The 17,541-nt window shown below is 42.5% G+C and overlaps 2 protein-coding genes across 2 annotated transcripts; both read left to right on the plus strand.

Moving 5' to 3' along the window:
• LOC120690855 (hydroxyproline O-galactosyltransferase GALT6-like) lies at positions 1-4,535 on the plus strand. Its single transcript, XM_039973707.1, has 7 exons — positions 1-1,054; positions 1,146-1,378; positions 1,485-1,772; positions 1,847-1,975; positions 2,054-2,227; positions 3,464-3,571; positions 3,824-4,535. The coding sequence occupies exons 1-7, from the start codon at positions 223-225 to the stop codon at positions 4,028-4,030; spliced, it is 1,971 nt and encodes a 656-aa protein (XP_039829641.1). The 5' UTR covers positions 1-222; the 3' UTR covers positions 4,031-4,535.
• Positions 4,536-4,883: 348 nt separating this feature from the next.
• Positions 4,884-17,338, plus strand: LOC120690185 (protein NO VEIN-like). The gene is made up of 13 exons (XM_039972757.1): positions 4,884-5,612; positions 6,244-6,578; positions 6,756-7,386; positions 7,588-7,692; positions 8,316-8,511; positions 8,625-10,315; positions 10,431-10,643; positions 10,807-13,074; positions 13,145-13,257; positions 13,399-13,786; positions 13,957-14,274; positions 15,103-15,360; positions 15,875-17,338. Exons 1-13 carry the CDS (start codon positions 5,049-5,051, stop codon positions 16,988-16,990), a joined length of 8,196 nt encoding a protein of 2,731 aa, XP_039828691.1. The 5' UTR covers positions 4,884-5,048; the 3' UTR covers positions 16,991-17,338.
• The last annotated feature ends 203 nt before the right edge of the window (positions 17,339-17,541 follow it).

The following is a 17,541-nucleotide window of genomic DNA, read 5'->3' on the forward strand; positions in this document are numbered from 1 at the left end:
TCTGTTTTCCTTCCCTCCCCCTTCGCTGGCTCGGCCGCCTCCGCCGCTGCCTCGCTGCCTCCGCGCCCACCACAGAGCCCGAGGAGCCGAGCCGCACGCGCGGGCGCGGCAGCTTCGCGCACCTCGCCCTCCCGCCCCGCTCGCGCGCGCGAGCTCCTCCTCCGCCTAGGGTTAGGGTTCGCGCTGCGGCCTGCGGGGGGAGGGCCGCGGGCGCCGGGCGCAATGCGGAGGCCGCCTGGGGCCGGCGCGCCGTGCCGCCGCCGCGCGATCCAGGGGTTCGTGGCGCTCTTCCTCGCCTACGCGCTCTTCGTGCTGCTCCTCGAGTCGCCGCTCGTGTCCACGTCGCTGCCCGGGGCGGGGGCCTCCGCCGCCGCGGCGTCGCGGAAGCTCCACCTCGACGGCGCGTGGGAGGGAGGGCGCGCCGCGCCGGCGCGGCCCTCGAAGCACCCCCACCGGGAGACCCTCTCGGCGGACGGGGGCCGCGGGCGGGCGCGCCGGTTGTCGTGGTTCGTCTCCGGCCTCGAGCTCCGCCACCTCAACTCCACCCGCTCCGGCTCGCTGCGCAAGGTCGCCGCCGAGGCGGCGGAGTCAGGGGCCCGCGTGTTCGCCGACCTTCATACTCTCGCGACGAACCTGACGTTCTCGCAGGATTCGCCAGACGAGGAGGAGAGGAGCATGTGTCCGCACTCGATCGCCCTCAGCGGGGACGAGTTCCGGGAGAGGGGGCGGACGGTGGAGCTGCCGTGCGGGCTGACGCTGGGTTCGTATATCACGGTGGCCGCGACGCCGCACGAGGCGCACCCTGAGCGGGATCCTAAGATCACGCTGCTCAAGGAGGGGGAAGAGCCGATCATGGTGTCGCAGTTCATGATGGAGCTGCAGGGGCTCAAGACGGTGGACGGCGAGGATCCTCCCAGAATTCTCCACTTCAACCCCCGCCTCCGCGGCGACTGGAGTGGCAAGCCGGTGATCGAGCAAAACACCTGCTACCGCATGCAGTGGGGCACTCCCCTTCGCTGTGAGGGCTGGAGGTCCCGTGCTGACGAGGAGACCGGTCTGCACACACCACTGTCACCAGATAAAATATTGTTTAGCTATCGATTACATTGGCTCAAGGATTTGGTTTTGATTGAATTGGTCTGCAGTTGATGGGTTGGTGAAGTGTGAGAAGTGGATTCGGGATGATGAAGGCCGGTCGGAGGAGTCAAAAACGTCATGGTGGTTGAACCGGCTCATTGGGCGCACAAAGACTGTCTCAATTGATTGGCCATACCCATTTGTGGAGGACCACCTGTTTGTTCTTACACTCACCGCTGGATTGGAAGGTTACCATGTGAATGTTGATGGACGTCATGTGACATCATTTCCATACCGCACTGTGAGTGGCTCAAACTTCTCTATGAAGTGGGGGTGGGGAATGGAATGAAATATTGATGGTGGTGTTTGACACTGTTGTTAACTTTTGTCTCTGGTGGTGCTGGCAGGGGTTTGTGCTTGAGGATGCTACTGGCTTATCATTGAATGGGGACCTTGATGTGCAATCAGTGTTTGCGGGGTCTTTGCCCACTACACATCCTAGCTTTTCTCCACAGAAGCACCTAGAGATGTTACCCAGTTGGCAGGCCCCTCCCCTCCCAGACGAACCGGTTGAAATTTTCATTGGTATCCTGTCAGCGGGCAACCATTTTGCTGAGCGTATGGCTGTGAGAAAGACATGGATGTCTGCTTCCCAGAAGTCATCGAATGTTGTGGCCCGTTTTTTTGTTGCCCTGGTAAATCTTGAAGATCAAACTTCAGTAATCTGTTTTTTTTATGTAATTGAGCTCAGTAATTTACTTTTCTACAGCATGGAAGAAATGAAATTAATGTGGAGCTGAAAAAGGAGGCTGAGTTTTTTGGGGACATTGTTATTATGCCATTCATGGACAGCTACGATTTGGTGGTTCTGAAGACGATTGCCATATGCGAGTATGGGGTAAGTCTAAAAGCTTTCTTTCTTCAAAATTTGCTACCATGAAGTCGCTTTCTCACTATATTGAACTTGTCTTTTCAGGTCCATGTTGTATCTGCTAGATACATAATGAAGTGCGATGATGATACTTTTGTTAGACTTGAATCAGTAATGGCTGAAGTGAAGAAAATCCGGAACGGTGAAAGTCTCTATATAGGGAACATGAATTATCACCACAAGCCATTGCGCGATGGGAAATGGGCTGTTACATATGAGGTAAACTTGATATTTGATTCCATAATAGCCTCATATGCCATTTTCCCTTTCATCTATTGAAAAAGTCTGGGTCACTACCCTTAGCGAACTGTTTGATACAGGGTATTTGGTCCATCTGGGTATTAAACGACATTAGCAATCAAACTTGTTTCCCCACTATGGTGTAATTTTTTCATGAAACTTTGTGAGTGGTAAAAGGTTGATTCATGGTACCTTGATGTCAAATTTACCGAATCTTTCTCCTGTTTGAAGAAATCAAGTAAGGATTCAGTTACTTAAAACATATGACATACCTGAATGAGAATGATGCTATGCTACATGAGTCGATGTTGCTCACTACTAGCTGGATTAACTATTAAATTAGCTCCATAAGTCAAAAATGTCTAACAAATTATCATTCCCCATGGAACTAAAGTACTTCTGTCAAATTGTTTCCTGTAAATGTCTTTGTGCTGCACTGCTGCTGGCGTCTAATTTTTGTTTTTTTTGGTGGTCTGAACAACCCTGTGGGCTGACTTTTGTCTTAGATGCGCTGTGGAAATTGTAGCATTGAATCTTCTGAACTTCAAAATCAATTTACAGTTTTGATCTTTAATCAGAAGCTTGTTTCATTGATAAAATACAAAATTATTTTCTTGTATTGCAAACACATAAACTCGTGTTGCAGAGATTGGCTTGTATGCATATATTTAATAATCAATAATAACTTAAAAGATCGTTTGTTTATGTTACTGCATGTAGCTTCTGCTCATATCCACTCAGTGTTGATACACATGCTAATTATATGACAGTTATGTAATATTTTCTTAACTTGGTCGTATCTCCCTTCAATGTAATAAAAATGAAACATGAGCTTGTATACATTTAATCTTTCTAGGTAAAAGTTTCAATAACGGATGTAGTTGTTTGTTGCTTTCGCTATTACACTACTACAGATGGCTTTATTGCTTTGTTGAATCAGTATGTATACAAAGATAGATATCTTAACCTCAAATGTGATTGTGCAACATTTGATCTCGTAGTAAGAGTCACTTTAATATCATACTTATACTAGTAATACAACCCTTCAGATATGCAATCAGGCTGAGCTTAGTTATCAATTAGCAAAGCAGTATCATCTACCTCACTTGACTGTGCGGACTCAGTATGTCAGTGGAAAAAATCGATGGAATGCCCTGAAGTTCCGCATTGAATGCATGCATTTTCTAATCTATGCTTATCTTCTGTGCTTTACAGGAATGGCCAGAAGAGGATTATCCAATCTATGCAAATGGTCCTGGATATGTTATATCTTCTGATATTGCAGATGCCATTCTGTCAGAATTTTTAAACCATAAATTAAGGGTAAGCTCAGTTGATTGCTTCCAGTATGCATTTTATGACACTAATAGCGGCCCAATATGGTAGCTGGTTTTCAGCAATTTGCATGCTTAAGAACAACTGGGGACCTGTCTGATCATATTTCCCTCCAAAAGTTCATAAACAAACTACCAACTGATTACCTTGCCACTAGATAGCTGGACCATGGGTTTGTAAGCAAATAGGCAGGACATAATGGTTCTGGCAAAAGTCTAAATTTTATTTCTTGCTATGCAGCTTTTCAAAATGGAGGATGTGAGCATGGGCATGTGGGTTGAGCGGTTCAACAGCACTAGACCTGTTAAATACGTCCACAGCATCAAATTTTGTCAATTTGGATGCATAGATGATTATTACACTGCACACTACCAATCACCGAGGCAGATGTTATGTTTGTGGGACAAGCTGCAGGCTGGTAAAGCACAATGTTGCAATATGAGATAGCAATGGTGGATGTGTTGGTACTTGAGCATTTCTCTGGTAGTAGCGCCTATCTATATTCGTGCAGAAGTTGATATCCTGGAAGACCACAAGATTAACTGACGGTAAATTAAGCCCTCCAGAAGTCCAGATGACTAACAAATGGCCATTTAATGGTTTTTTTTTTCGGTATAGCTGACCAGGCTATGTTTCAGCTGGAAACAAGGGAATGGACACAACAGCCTGTAACGCCTTTAGCCTCTGGTGCTCGTTTTAATCTCAACATATAGACGAAGTTCTATGGGCAGTATGAGCGCTGCTATAGGACTTCATTTGTAAATGTGAAGGGTAGGAATCCTAGTCAAGTTACTGGCTTACTCCAGCTTTTGGTACGATTGGCTGTGGTTGCAATCATAATCAACCCAGCTGGTACAGTTGAGCGATCTTGGTCGTGTACAAGAATTTTGCTGTGCATTCTCTTTAACATGGTCCTAAATTATGACTTGATTTAGCAGGCGGACATTTGACATTTTCTCGCTGTTCACGACTTCCTTCTGGACGATGTTACTTCAATCAGCAACTATTTCCTACGATGTTAGTTTTATGCAATGCCACCATATGTATGCCTACTTACTCGGAAAGAAATATCTATTTACCTATGAATTTTTCCATTCTGGGCGCGTAAAATTATTGTTTACAGAATTTAAGGCAAATTCGGGGATAAACGTGTGCGTTATGCGAAAGTCTCGTGCAAAGCAAATTCTAGCGACATACGCCAAGCTTGAAGAGGCCCAACAGGCCCAATCCTAACTCCTAAGGCTAACGCTAGTACATGCCTAATCCATTTGAAGCCTGCGGCGTTGAAAGTTTCGACTTCAGCCCACGACGGAAAGTGATACCGCCGCGAGAAGAGTTGTAGCCGTATAAGAGCAGAGCACCCCAAACCGGCCGCAGCAGCCGCAGCGCCGACCCGCCGTCGCGCCCCTGCTTCTCTTCCTACTCTGCGCCGCTTCCACCCCAATCCCCACCGGCCAGCGCCTCGATGAGCCGCCGTGATCACCAGTGGCCTCGCCCCGGCCACGGTTACGACCCTCGCGCCGCCGCCGCCGCGCAGTGGTATGGTGCCGCCTCGACGTCCTTCCCCAACCCCGGCGCGGCGCCGATGCACGGGATTAACCCCTACGCCTTCGCCCCTAACCCCCTGTTCGCGGCGAACCTCCTCTTCCAGAACCCCGCTGCCCTAGCTCCCTACCAGCAGCAGCTGCTGCTGCAGCAGGCGCATCACTTCCCCTCCCATGCCTACCACCAAACCCCTACCTCCAACATCCAGCACCGCCCGACTAAAGCCGCTGCATCCGCCTCATCTGTGCCAGCGCCCCCCCAGCCACAGCAGCAGCAGCAGCCGCGCCAGCAGGCTGCTCTCGATCGAGCACAAGTGGCGGCGAGGAATGCCCGGGAGGAGCTCGTGAAGAACGGGGAGGGTGTCACGGGTTGGAAAGTTGTGCAGGCGGTGCTGGTGGCGCTCAAGGTCGATTCGTGGGACTCCCTCGGCATCCAGCTCCAGGACGTGCCTCTCCTACGAGACCTCTTACTCATAGAGGGCAAGGTCAGTGCTCAATACCTGTAGTCGCAATCGAATACCTTGTGTCATATTTTAAGCCATTACAACTCTTGGTGCAAAAATTTAAGCTGTGTGGTACATGACCAAAGATAGCGTTGTCTTGGATAAGAGCTAAAATAGATGTACAGACTAGAATTGTTAAGCGACTTATAGTTTAAAATTAGGGAGTAGTCAGCTACTTTCCTCTGATCAACTATACTGAACAATTTGGACAAGACTACTTTGATGTTTGCTCTTTTTTCACTGGAAGTGTGAGGGCTTTTTTTCGCATGCAATTGCAAAGCTTGGTGAGCTCCTATTAGGCCCTGTTTGGTTTCCAAAAATTTTTCTACAGTACCTGTCACATCGAATCTTCGGACACATGTATGGAGCATTAAATGTAATTGAAAATAATAACTAGCTACACAGTTCAATTGGAAATGATGAAATGAATCTTTTAAGCCTAATTAGTCCATAATTGGACATTAATTACCAAGTAACAACGAAAGTGCTACAGTATCCAAACCCAACAATTTTCATGAACTAAACACAGCCTTAGTCTCAACTCACAAGTCAATATTATTTGGTCTGTTGATTCTGTTATTTACTTTTGATGGGCATTACTTGTATTTGTCAGGTGAATGCATTCATCCATTGCTATGTTGCTGCAAGAAAAATTGTAACGATTTCTGATCTAGAGGTTGAGATATGCAAGAATGAGGGGGTTGGGCAGTTTGAAGAGCTGGGACTGGGGCCTTTCCTTCAGCACCCACTTGTTGCACATTATTTTTCAGTGCCATCTGATTTGTCTAAGGTGCCTAAGCTTAGTAGCGAGGAGATTATCAGTTTCCTGCAGAAATTTGTGGACAAATCTAAGAAGAAAATCACAGTGGAAGATTTCTTGGATCATCTTTCCGAGCAAAAATCAGTCTCTGGAAAGGAAGAACTTGGTGTGCGGGTACAGAGCTTGGGGTATGTACCTGTTTAGAAACCAGTGTGTTTGATGTACCTATTATCTTCCGCATGTGATTCCCATATTAGTTTTAGTGTGTTTTGTGTACTCTGAAATAGAAATACCTTCTTTTGGCCTCTTTGTCATTTCATGTTCACCAGAACAGAAACTTTCACTAATTTAGGGAGGTTTTGTAGGTTGCATATTTCCTTACTCCGGCAGGCCAGGCAAACTGAAGTGTCTACTGTTAAGCTTCTAGGAAATAAGAGTGGGTCTGGCCATAGTAGTGAAGAGAAGTATTTGTCGAAAAATACAAATTTCCATACTCACAAGAAGGTGTTGGACAAGAGGTTCAATTCTCTAACTAATCGTATAAAGCAGTTACCTGGGATCAATAAACATATCCATTTTGATTTAACTGATGATGAAATTGATGGCGATACTAGTTCTGAGGATGATAAAAGTGATGACAATGAGGGTAAGAATGGATGTTCTGTTCTTGATAAAAAGGACGGTGACAACCGTGTAAATAGTTGTCCATATCCTTCAAAAACCGAAGAAATGGAAAGGCTTGGTTTGAAATCAAAAATTAAGAAAAGGCCAGCTGTAGCGAGAAGAAAGGAAAGACAGCGTGAACAAAAGGCGATTGTAAGAGAAAAAAGGAAGTTCGAAGAAAACGAGAGTCCTAGCTCTTCGTGCAAGCAGCCTAAGAAGCAGCAAAAGTTGCAAAAGCATGAAGCTTCACCGAATTGTTTCCTAAGCATAGGTAAGCTGGAAAATTTTATAACAACATGGAAGGAAACATGTCGTGAGCATCCAGTTCAGCAGGTATGTTTAATTAAATCAATGTTTTCTTTAAATAATTGCAAAGTTAAGTAAACTCATACATGTATACGTAATGAGGAAACGAGCATACATCATCCTTTTTTTCTGAACTTATCTGAAAATTGATTGTTTAACAGCAGACATGCTCAGTCGGGATGTATCCTATTTCTAGAACTAATTTCTTTGTACCTGTCGCTGATGCAGGTTTTGGAAATGATAGCAAATTACTATGGAGGATCACCAACGGAGAAGAAGAAAATAATAAATTTCTGTTCACAGTACCCAGGCATTGGCCTTCTCAATGTTGCTGTGAGTTGATTTCCCTCCTTTATTCGTCTGACTTGAACATCGCAAACATGTACTGTATTTACTATCCACTATATGGGTATCATATTTTCAAAATGAACTTTTACCTGTATTTTCTCCATGATATCTATTAGAGATGATAATGATCTGGTAGGCCTGATAATGGTTGAGTCATCTTACATGATTTGGAGGCACATTTTTTATTATCCCATTTTCGTCTCTCGTGCCCCCATGCCCGCACCATTGTGCTACCTTTATCTACGAAAAAGTCATTCAATCATGATTGGTTTAAAATAGTGTGCGGTCTGTGATGGTTATGTTTGACTTGGCATCTAAGCGATTGTGTGATTGATCTTACAATTCAGGAAAACTTAAAATGTTCGCCTGTTTAGGTGTTAACACGTTTCAAACCATGGGTAGTAATGCATATTCCGTGCATGATGCCTAAATAGGAAATACTATAGTGATTCTAGGTAGGGAGTGATTCATTGACTATGCATATTCTGTACGTGATACCTAAATAGGCAATATTATAGTAATTCTAGGTAGGGAGTGATTCGTTGACTATGCATATTTAGTCTTACCATTTTGAGATCTTTAAATTTTACTGCAACATGGACATGCAGGTTAAATCGATGGGATGTGGTCTGCTGGATAGTATTTACGATGTGATACAACTTTCTAGTGAGAATAACGTGTCTTCAAGCCCTCTTCATAACACCACCACAGAGGTTATGGAAATTGAGTCTCCGAGTAACGAAAATACTAGTTGTATTGGTAATAGAACCAATAATAGGAGTGAAGACAATGGGACTGGACATAGTGCGTACCCTCCCTCCCTCCCTCTCATTTGAGCTGCAGTTGGCACTCGATTTTTGCTGAACTGCTTGCTACAAACAAATAGCCCCTTTTCATATTTCTGTTTGTTCATGCAGGTGTTTCTATTGATGATGTCATCAGGAGGATTACAGAATATATTGAATGCGACAGTAAAGTCTCTGATGATGTGGCTTTGCAAGTGAGGGCACTTCACGATTGTGAAACATGGGTAACTACTCAATTTTCAGCGAATCAATTTAGTGCTCTTGGGCATGGGACATTCCTTCAATTTTTGGAGAAACATTGTCATCACTTCATCACTACTTTGAGTAGTTTCTTGAAGGGGGGTAATTGTGATTCTTCGTCTCTGGAAGTTTCTGTACTACAGAAGCAAGTTCAAGTTTTACTCTGTCAAGCTGAGAGTAATTGGATGGAAGACGGTGACTTTTCAGAGGATAGTTTAGTTATGATTCTTAAAAGGCAATTTCCGACAATTAGCTTTGATGTCGTGCAAGACAAATCTGGGGAAGGACTTCTTGGCTATATTAAGAGGCAGGGAAAAAACATACAAACAAATAGTTTTAAATTCTCCATCTCATTGTTGGAGAAACGGTGGTCTGGAACTTTGCCAGGTAGACATGAAAATGTTGATGGGCTAATGAGTGATGTTGCTGAACAATATTATTATGGTGGAACAGTATGCTCACGAGAGGCAATTAATTGTTTACTGAGGGCTCCTATGTTGTCTGACCTGCATATTTGGTCCCATTGGGATCTGCTATTTGCTCCTACACTGGGCTCCTTTCTACATTGGTTGCTGACTACTGGCCCTATTCAAGAGCTATCATGCATTGTGACTGCAGATGGTAGGTTTATTAGAGTAGATCCATCAGCCACAGTTGATCAATTCTTGGAAGCCATTATTCAACGCTCACCATTTCAAGTGGCAGTGAAACTGCTTTCACTGCTATACATTTATGACGGTTCTACAAACACCCCAATGGCATTGCTAAAATGTTATGCACAGCGAGCAATAAAGCTCATATTAGACAACAACCATGATTTTATGAACACTAATCTTGAGAACCCTCAGGTGTCTTCTGCAAAAAGTATCAGGTCTGACAGCTTGCCAGACTTTGATGATGTAGTTCATTTGATTGCAAAATTTGTACTTGACTGTCTTGGTCATTTACCTTCGGAGTTCCGTAGTCTTGCAGCAGACATACTATTGGCAGGACTTCGGGTTGTTACCAAGAACTGCTATTCAGTCATGTTGCATGAAGCCACTGAAGATTGGCAGCTTTGCATGCTTCATGATATTGGCTTGTCACTTGGAATTGCAGAATGGGTTGAAGATTGCCGTAGATTGTGTTTAACTGAAGAAGTTCATGAGCAGAAAGAAACACATTCTTCTGCCAAGCTTACATCAGCTGCATCTGAGGATGAAAGTTCTAACATGCTTATTTCTATTGATGTTGATATGATGGATGAGAGAAGAAAATTGTTACCCGTCACAAATGATCAAGTTGGTATAGACAATAAAGACAATAAGGTGTTAAATCATGTTGGAACTGAGGCAAATGTTGCAGAAGTACATACTAACATATCTTCCATGATGGAAGAATCAAATCATGAGGAAGCGTCTCTTGTTATTGAGACTATACGCCGTGAAGAATTTGGTCTTGATCAGGCACTAAGTTACACTGAGAATAGCTTGTTGAAGAAGCAGCATGCTCGACTTGGCAGAGCATTGCATTGCCTTTCACAAGAACTATATTCCCAGGATTCTCATCTACTTCTTGAGCTGGTAAGCCTGAATTGTGCACTTCCTTTTTCACTTGAATTTGTTGTGTGCTTCCAAGGCATTTGCATGAAAATTTGAGGGAATATTTATTTACTGGCCTTATCTTATTATACATCAGGTACAGAATGCTGACGATAATGCATATCCTGAGGATGTTGAACCAACATTAGCGTTCATTCTCCAGGAGAATGGTATTGTTGTTCTAAACAACGAGAGGGGCTTCTCTGCTGAGAACATTAGAGCACTTTGTGATATTGGTAACTCGACAAAGAAAGGATCAAACCAGGGTTATATCGGAAATAAAGGCATTGGATTTAAATCAGTTTTCCGGGTAGGTTGCAGAAAAAAAATCACTAAGTTTTTATATTGTCCTTAGTTTCATGGATATTTTCTCATTACTGATCCTTTGTTGGTACTTGTTCTTGTAACTCGTGTGACATTTTGAATTATCTGGGGTAATGAATACCATTTTAATTTTGTCAATATTTTTGTAGGTAACTGATGCTCCGGAGATCCATTCAGGTGGTTTCCATGTGAAATTTGATATCACTGATGGCCAGATTGGTTTTGTGTTGCCAACTGCAGTTCCACCTTTCAATACCACTTCTTTTAGTAGAATGTTATCCATTGAAGATGACAAGGATGCCTGTTCCTTGTGGAACACTTGCATTTCACTTCCTTTCAGATCAAAATTTAGGGAGGGCACTGGTATGTGCTCCATTGTGTCTATGTTTTCAGATCTACACCCATCTCTTCTGCTGTTCCTTCACCGACTAAAATGTATCAAGTTTAAGAATTTGCTTGACGGCACACTTCTGATTATGAGAAGGGAGGCTCTTGGTGATGGCATTGTGAGAATCTCTCATGGAATTGAGACAATGAGTTGGTTGGTGGTCAGTAAGAGGTTAAAAGGTACCATTGTGCGCCATGATGTGTGCTCCACAGAGATTGCTGTGGCATTTACTTTGCAGGAGACTGAGGAAGGAGATTATGAACCTTACTTGAAGCAGCAACCTGTGTTTGCTTTTCTTCCTCTAAGGAATTACGGCCTTAAGTTCATTCTTCAAGGAGATTTTGTTCTACCTTCTTCCAGAGAGGAAGTGGATGCGGACAGTGCATGGAATCAGTGGTTGTTGTCTGAATTCCCCTCTTTGTTTGTCAGTGCCCAAGAAACCTTTTGTGCTCTTCCCTGTTTTCAGAGGTGCCCTGGAAAAGCTGTCACAGCCTTCTTGAGTTTTATTCCTCTAGCGGGAGAAGTTCATGGATTCTTCAGCCACCTCCCTCACTTGATCCTTTCCAAGTTGCGTCTGACCCGCTGCATGTTTCTGGATGGCTCTACTTTGCAATGGGTCTTTCCATGCAATACACTTAGAGGTTGGGATGAACAAACAAAAATGCTATTGTCCAATGGCTTACTTCATGAACATCTTGGTCTTGGTTACCTCTCAAAAGATATTGTTATGTCTGATAATTTATCTAGGGCCCTAGGTATTCATGATTATGGACCAAATATTTTGATAGATACCATCTCATCTATTTGTCAAACTGATGGTTGTATTGAATCATTGGGTCTGGAATGGCTATGTGCATGGTTTGCTACCCTTTATTTGATGTTGCTTTCTCATTCTTCTCGAAATGTTTCCTTAACAAGAAGCCTCGAAGATGATCTGTTGAATACAGTTAAGAAAATACCATGCATCCCACTTTCAGACGGTTCATTTAGCTCTGTTGCAGATGGTCCTATATGGTTGCCATATGATATTGTCAATTCCATTCCTGAATGCAGAAATAGCATTCAGAATTTTCCAGTTCTGTATAGCAATCTTCGAACTGTAAGTCCTCATCTTCTATCTGCGTCCTGCAAAAATAAATACCTCCTTGAAGAAGTCAGAACAAATGATCTGGTAGATATTCTGCAAAAGATTGGGGTGCGAAAGTTGTCTGGGCATGACATTATTAAAAATCACATCATGATTTCCTTGCGTAATGGTTTAGATTCTAATACAGCTGATAAAATGGTTAGAGAGTATGTGAGCTTTATTATGGTTCATCTTCAATCTTCTTGCACCAGCTGTAACTTTGAAAAAGAAGAGATAGTGTCAGAACTACGGAAGAGGCCTATATTCCTTACAAACCATGGATACAAGTGTCCAGCTGATGAACCAATTCACTTCAGTAAAGATTATGGAAATTCTGTGAATGTTGGCAGGCTGCTTCAGAATGTGGAAATTAATTGGATTGAACTTGATAGTTGCTATTTGATGCATTATGGTTCAAAATCATCACCTTTTGAACTGGAAAAATGGAGGCGATTTTTTGAGGAGATGGGTGTGACTGATTTTGTGCAGGTAGTGAAAGTTGAGAAAAAAACATCTCTAGTTGATTCTTTTCTAGCGGGAGACCATTCTCTAGCTGATGTATCTGCAAAACCAAGTACCGTGTATGACTGGGAGTCACCAGAACTATCTAGTATTTTATCAATATTTTCTTTGAAAAAATGCTGGGAAAATTGTGTATATCTTCTGGAGGTTCTTGACAGATTCTGGGATGATCATTATAGTGCTAAAGCTAGGAGCCTCACAAATGCCACACATTGTGGTGAAAACAGAACAGTTGAATCGTCATTTTTGAAGTGTATCCAAAGCTTCAAATGGGTAGCATCAAGCATGGATGAGGATCTCCATTATGCAAGAGATTTATTCTATGATTGTGATAATGTCCGCTCTCTTTTTGGCAGTATGGCGCCGTATGCCGCACCACAGGTTGGTAATTTATCTATACGAAATTGTTCTGGGATTTACCAGGCACCTCACCATAATCCTTGCGTTGCAGGTTTCTAGCAGTTCACTTAGGAAGGACATTGGCTTCAAAACAGAGGTATCCTACTGTGATGCGTTGATGGTCCTGAAGTCTTGGATGACATCACAGGCTCCCTTTAGTGCAAGGTAATAGGTTTCTCCAACTTGATTATATTTGAGTCATAGAAACATTTATGTGATTTGCAAGTTAGAAAGCATAACCACTTAGTTCTTTTATCCTTTTACCCTTTTGTTTGTTAATATATGGGTTAACCTCCTTTTCTTCAGTATGAGCCAGATGTGCAAACTCTACACATTTTTGTCAGAAGGTGTGGCAGACTCGAAGATTGACATTAAACGGGACTTCTTGTCATCCCCCTCTATATTTACACCACTACAACGTCCTCGGTCAAGTGAGGTTATTCCTGGGAAGTTCTTGCCACCAAAAGACCTCTATTGGCATGACCCAACAGGATGTTCTGAAATAACAGAGGAATTTGTTGCGACGAAAAGCAGAAGCATGTTCCCGAGAAGAATGTTGTCTGCAGCCTATCCAAGCCTTTGTGAATTCTTTACTGAAGCATGTGGTGTACCAAAGGTGCCAACAACATCCAATTATGTTGAGATGCTTATACGGCTGTCAACTGCTGCATTGCCTTCACAAGCAGCCAACCATGTAAGTTGCTTTAGTGCATGGTTATATTTTGCAGCTTAGTTAACAGTAGATGCTTCCAGCTAATTATGATTTAAATCATTCTGAACTGAAGATACAACAAAGTTTTGTCAGCTGTATCTTGTACGGTTATCTCATTCAACTTATTCTCTTGTTTTTCATGTTGTGTACAGGTCTTTCGTGTATTTGTGAGATGGGCTAATGATCTGCATTCTGAAAGTGACAAGACTGATGATATATTGTACTTGAAAGAATCTCTTCAGAAATTAGAAACAACAATATTACCTACCACTGTTGATAAATGGGTCTCTCTGCATTCTTCCTTTGGCCTTGTTTGCTGGGTAGATGATGATGAGTTGAAGCATCAGTTTAAAAATTCTAGTGATGTGAGCTTCATACAATTTGGCGACCTTTCCTTTGAGGATAGGCAAATGCTGAATGGAAGAGTTGCTGCTTTGATGAAAAGCTTAGGTATTCAAGCACTCTCTAAGGTAATAGACATCTTCTTTTGGTATTCGTAAGTATTCAATTTTAGTCTTCTCATGCAAGAGGAGCAGTGTTAACAAGGTAAGTGTAAAGGATGAAAGTTAAAATGGAAAAGAGAAACCCCAACAGAATTCAATATGTGCTATAACTTGGTGAAAGCCATTCTTCAAGGCAATCTCTATAAAAGAAGTCATTAGGGCCCAACTAGGTGAAAGCCATTCTTCAAGGGAGTCTTTAGTTAAACAAGTGTTTGTACTCTGGCCATTTCCTTTAACAGGATGCCCTGTTTTTTACCAAAGTTACCTTGGTTCTTTTTTCGTTGGGTTGAAAGAGATTTTTTTTTGAAAACTAGAGTTGAAAGAGAAATGAAGCGCAGCTCTCCTGCGTTTTCGAAAAAAAAGGTTGAAAGAGATGAATATGGCATAATTACAGCAGTGGTTTAATACGAGTTTATGCTGTAATTTTGACAATGTCAGTTCCTCATACATTCATACCACATATCAGCCCTTGTAGCGCTTTATTTGGATGAAGGTAGGTCGTTAATCATTTATGAATTATGAGTTGTGCTAATCCGTTCACTAGCAGCAGAAAGCTCTACTTCTGGGTTCTGTCACAGTGCAAATATACCAATATTAAAAGCTTTCAGTTATAACAGAATGATGTAATCATGTTACTCGTTAAATTAATAGTGTGCTAACATTACTAGATATGCAACCGCATAAGTGCATATTTCTTCTATATTTATATAATTGAACTAAATATATTGGAAATTACGTATTGAAGTAAATTTGTTATAGCTAAATTTGCTTATCACTCTTTCTACCTTTACATAGGTTGTGTATCGAGAAGCAATATTTTATGGTACAGCGGAAAACAGAGAAAAAGTTTCTATAATTTGTTGGCTTTTGCCATATATGCAACGGTACATCTATAAGATGCATAGAGATACTTATATCAGCTTCCAGCAAAATGAGGTCACAAAGCTCCGCAATCTGCAAGTAGTTGTTGTTGACAAGTTATTCCACAAGTATGTGCTGAAGGGACTTGAGGGTTCTTCTAAGAAAAGATTCAAATGCCATTGCCTTTTGCAGGTTGGTATCTATTGTTCAATTCTGCCATTATCAAGTTTTATCTGCTTAGTCTAATGTCCTAATCAAATTATATATTTTTTTAAAAAAAGATCCTCTATTCCAAACAGACCCTTAGATTTAAACCATTTTGAGTAAAGTGCACCCAGCTTCTTCAAACTTTTTTGTATTCTTATATAGGGTCCATGAACTCAGTGAGTATCTGGATCCTTAAAATGCTATAATTGGACCTAGGGTGATTAGAGTAATCCACTTGAAAAGTTTAAGAATCTAGGTGCTCGCTTTGTTACTTTTATGGGCCTAGATTAGAATTCGAGAAAAGTCGGAGGATCCTGAATGTATTTTAATCTCTACCATGATACCATCATTGATCTTCCTGTCTGTCTATATGAGCTTCATGCCTCTTGGTTGTTAATGCATGATGTACTTAACATAATGCATGATTTACTTAACATCTGAAGCTTTGCTCTGCTTAATTCCTCTATCTTGTTTTATTTGACATGTTACTGGTTTGCAGGGAAATACGCTGTATGCTACACAAGATGCTGATTCACATTCAGTGTTTTTGGAACTCTCTAGGATTTTCTTTGATGGATCCCCTGATCTGCATTTTGCAAATTTTCTACACATGATAAAAACCATGGCAGAATCTGGCACGTCTGCTGAGCAACTAGAGTCTTTTATCATTAATAATCAGAATGTGCCCGAGTTACCTGAGCACGAAGCGGTCTGGTCCTTCTCTTCATTGTCTGCAACCAACCAAGGTACAGCCAACCAAGAAGTTGATCCCCAGGGAGTTAAATTCCAACCTCCATGTGAATTCAATGCTCCCAATCATCAGAAGGCACCAGTAATGATGTCAAGTTGGCCTCTTAATTATTGGAGAACAGCACCTGCCTTCAAAACACCTCTCATGAGCCATCAAGCATGCACGCAAGAGGCAATGGTGAATGATGCTGGACCTTCATCAGACTTCAGCATGCCTGCTCTGTGTGGACACACCGAAGACACTTTACTTTCGGTTGATCTTGATGGGGATTGGATCATAGAAGAGAATTCAAGGACCGAAACTATATTACTTGCAGATGGTACAGCCACAATCCTCGATGAGCCTCAGATGGTGATGTCTGTTGACCGTTCTAATGGACCTGCTTATTCGGATGCCGAGGCTGGAAGTTCAAGCCCAACAGTTCGTGTTGAGCTAACAAATTTCAACGACAAACCGGCCAATCTTGTAGAAGAGAGGAATAGGCTGACTCCAGATGCAAGCCAGTTGAAAACAGGGAGACTTGGTGAAGCAGTGGTCCACAAATATTTTGCTCAGCAGCTAGGATGCAACAATGTGAGGTGGGTGAATGAAAAAATTGAAACCGGACTGCCATATGATATTGTTATCACACACAGCGAAGGTTTCACGGAGTATGTGGAGGTTAAGACAACAGTGTCTTCAAGAAAAGATTGGTTCGACATCTCATCAAGGGAATGGCAGTTTGCGTTGGAGAAAGGTGATCAATTTAGCATTGCTCGTGTTATTCTGTCAAGTACGAAGAAAGCAAGTATCGAGATGTTAAAAAATCCGGACAAGCTTTATAAGCAGAAAACATTACGTCTTGGTCTCCTGATATCCAGATAGCATTGCGTCTTGGCCAGTTTTCTTGAGGCTGACTTTTCTGCAGATTGAAATCTGTTCTGAGTCTTCAGTACAGGGGACTGGGTCGAGCCTCGGTCTACAGTAGGCTCACTCTTCTATACTCTGAGGAATCTTCTCCATAGAAGTCTTGACCATGTCATCTGCTTTTGTAACCCGATCTGAAATTTGGGTGCACAATGTGTCAGATTTTGTTCTTTTTTTCCCCATTGTTTCAAAGGTGGATAGTGTAACTAGACGTGAAATTGTACAGAAATTGAGGTAGTCTGATTCTACCATGTACAGAAATTGGATAGTGCAGCTAGTGATACTAGAAGGATTCACAATTCCGAACGCCCCGCCAATTGAACCTCAAGGATTCTGGCTACCTTTCTGTCGAAGCTACAATTGAGACGCTAGCAGTGGCAACCTGCTCTCTTCAAAATGGGGGGGAAAAAGAGAGAGGAGCAACCACTGTCTCAATTGTGAACAAACTGAACCGTAGCCAAGTGACAAGCTCGTGATGAGTGCACAATTGTAGGAGTTTGTCAGCCTTC

Source organism: Panicum virgatum, chromosome 9N, assembly GCF_016808335.1.
Source record: "Panicum virgatum strain AP13 chromosome 9N, P.virgatum_v5, whole genome shotgun sequence".
Taxonomy (NCBI): Eukaryota; Viridiplantae; Streptophyta; class Magnoliopsida; order Poales; family Poaceae; genus Panicum; species Panicum virgatum.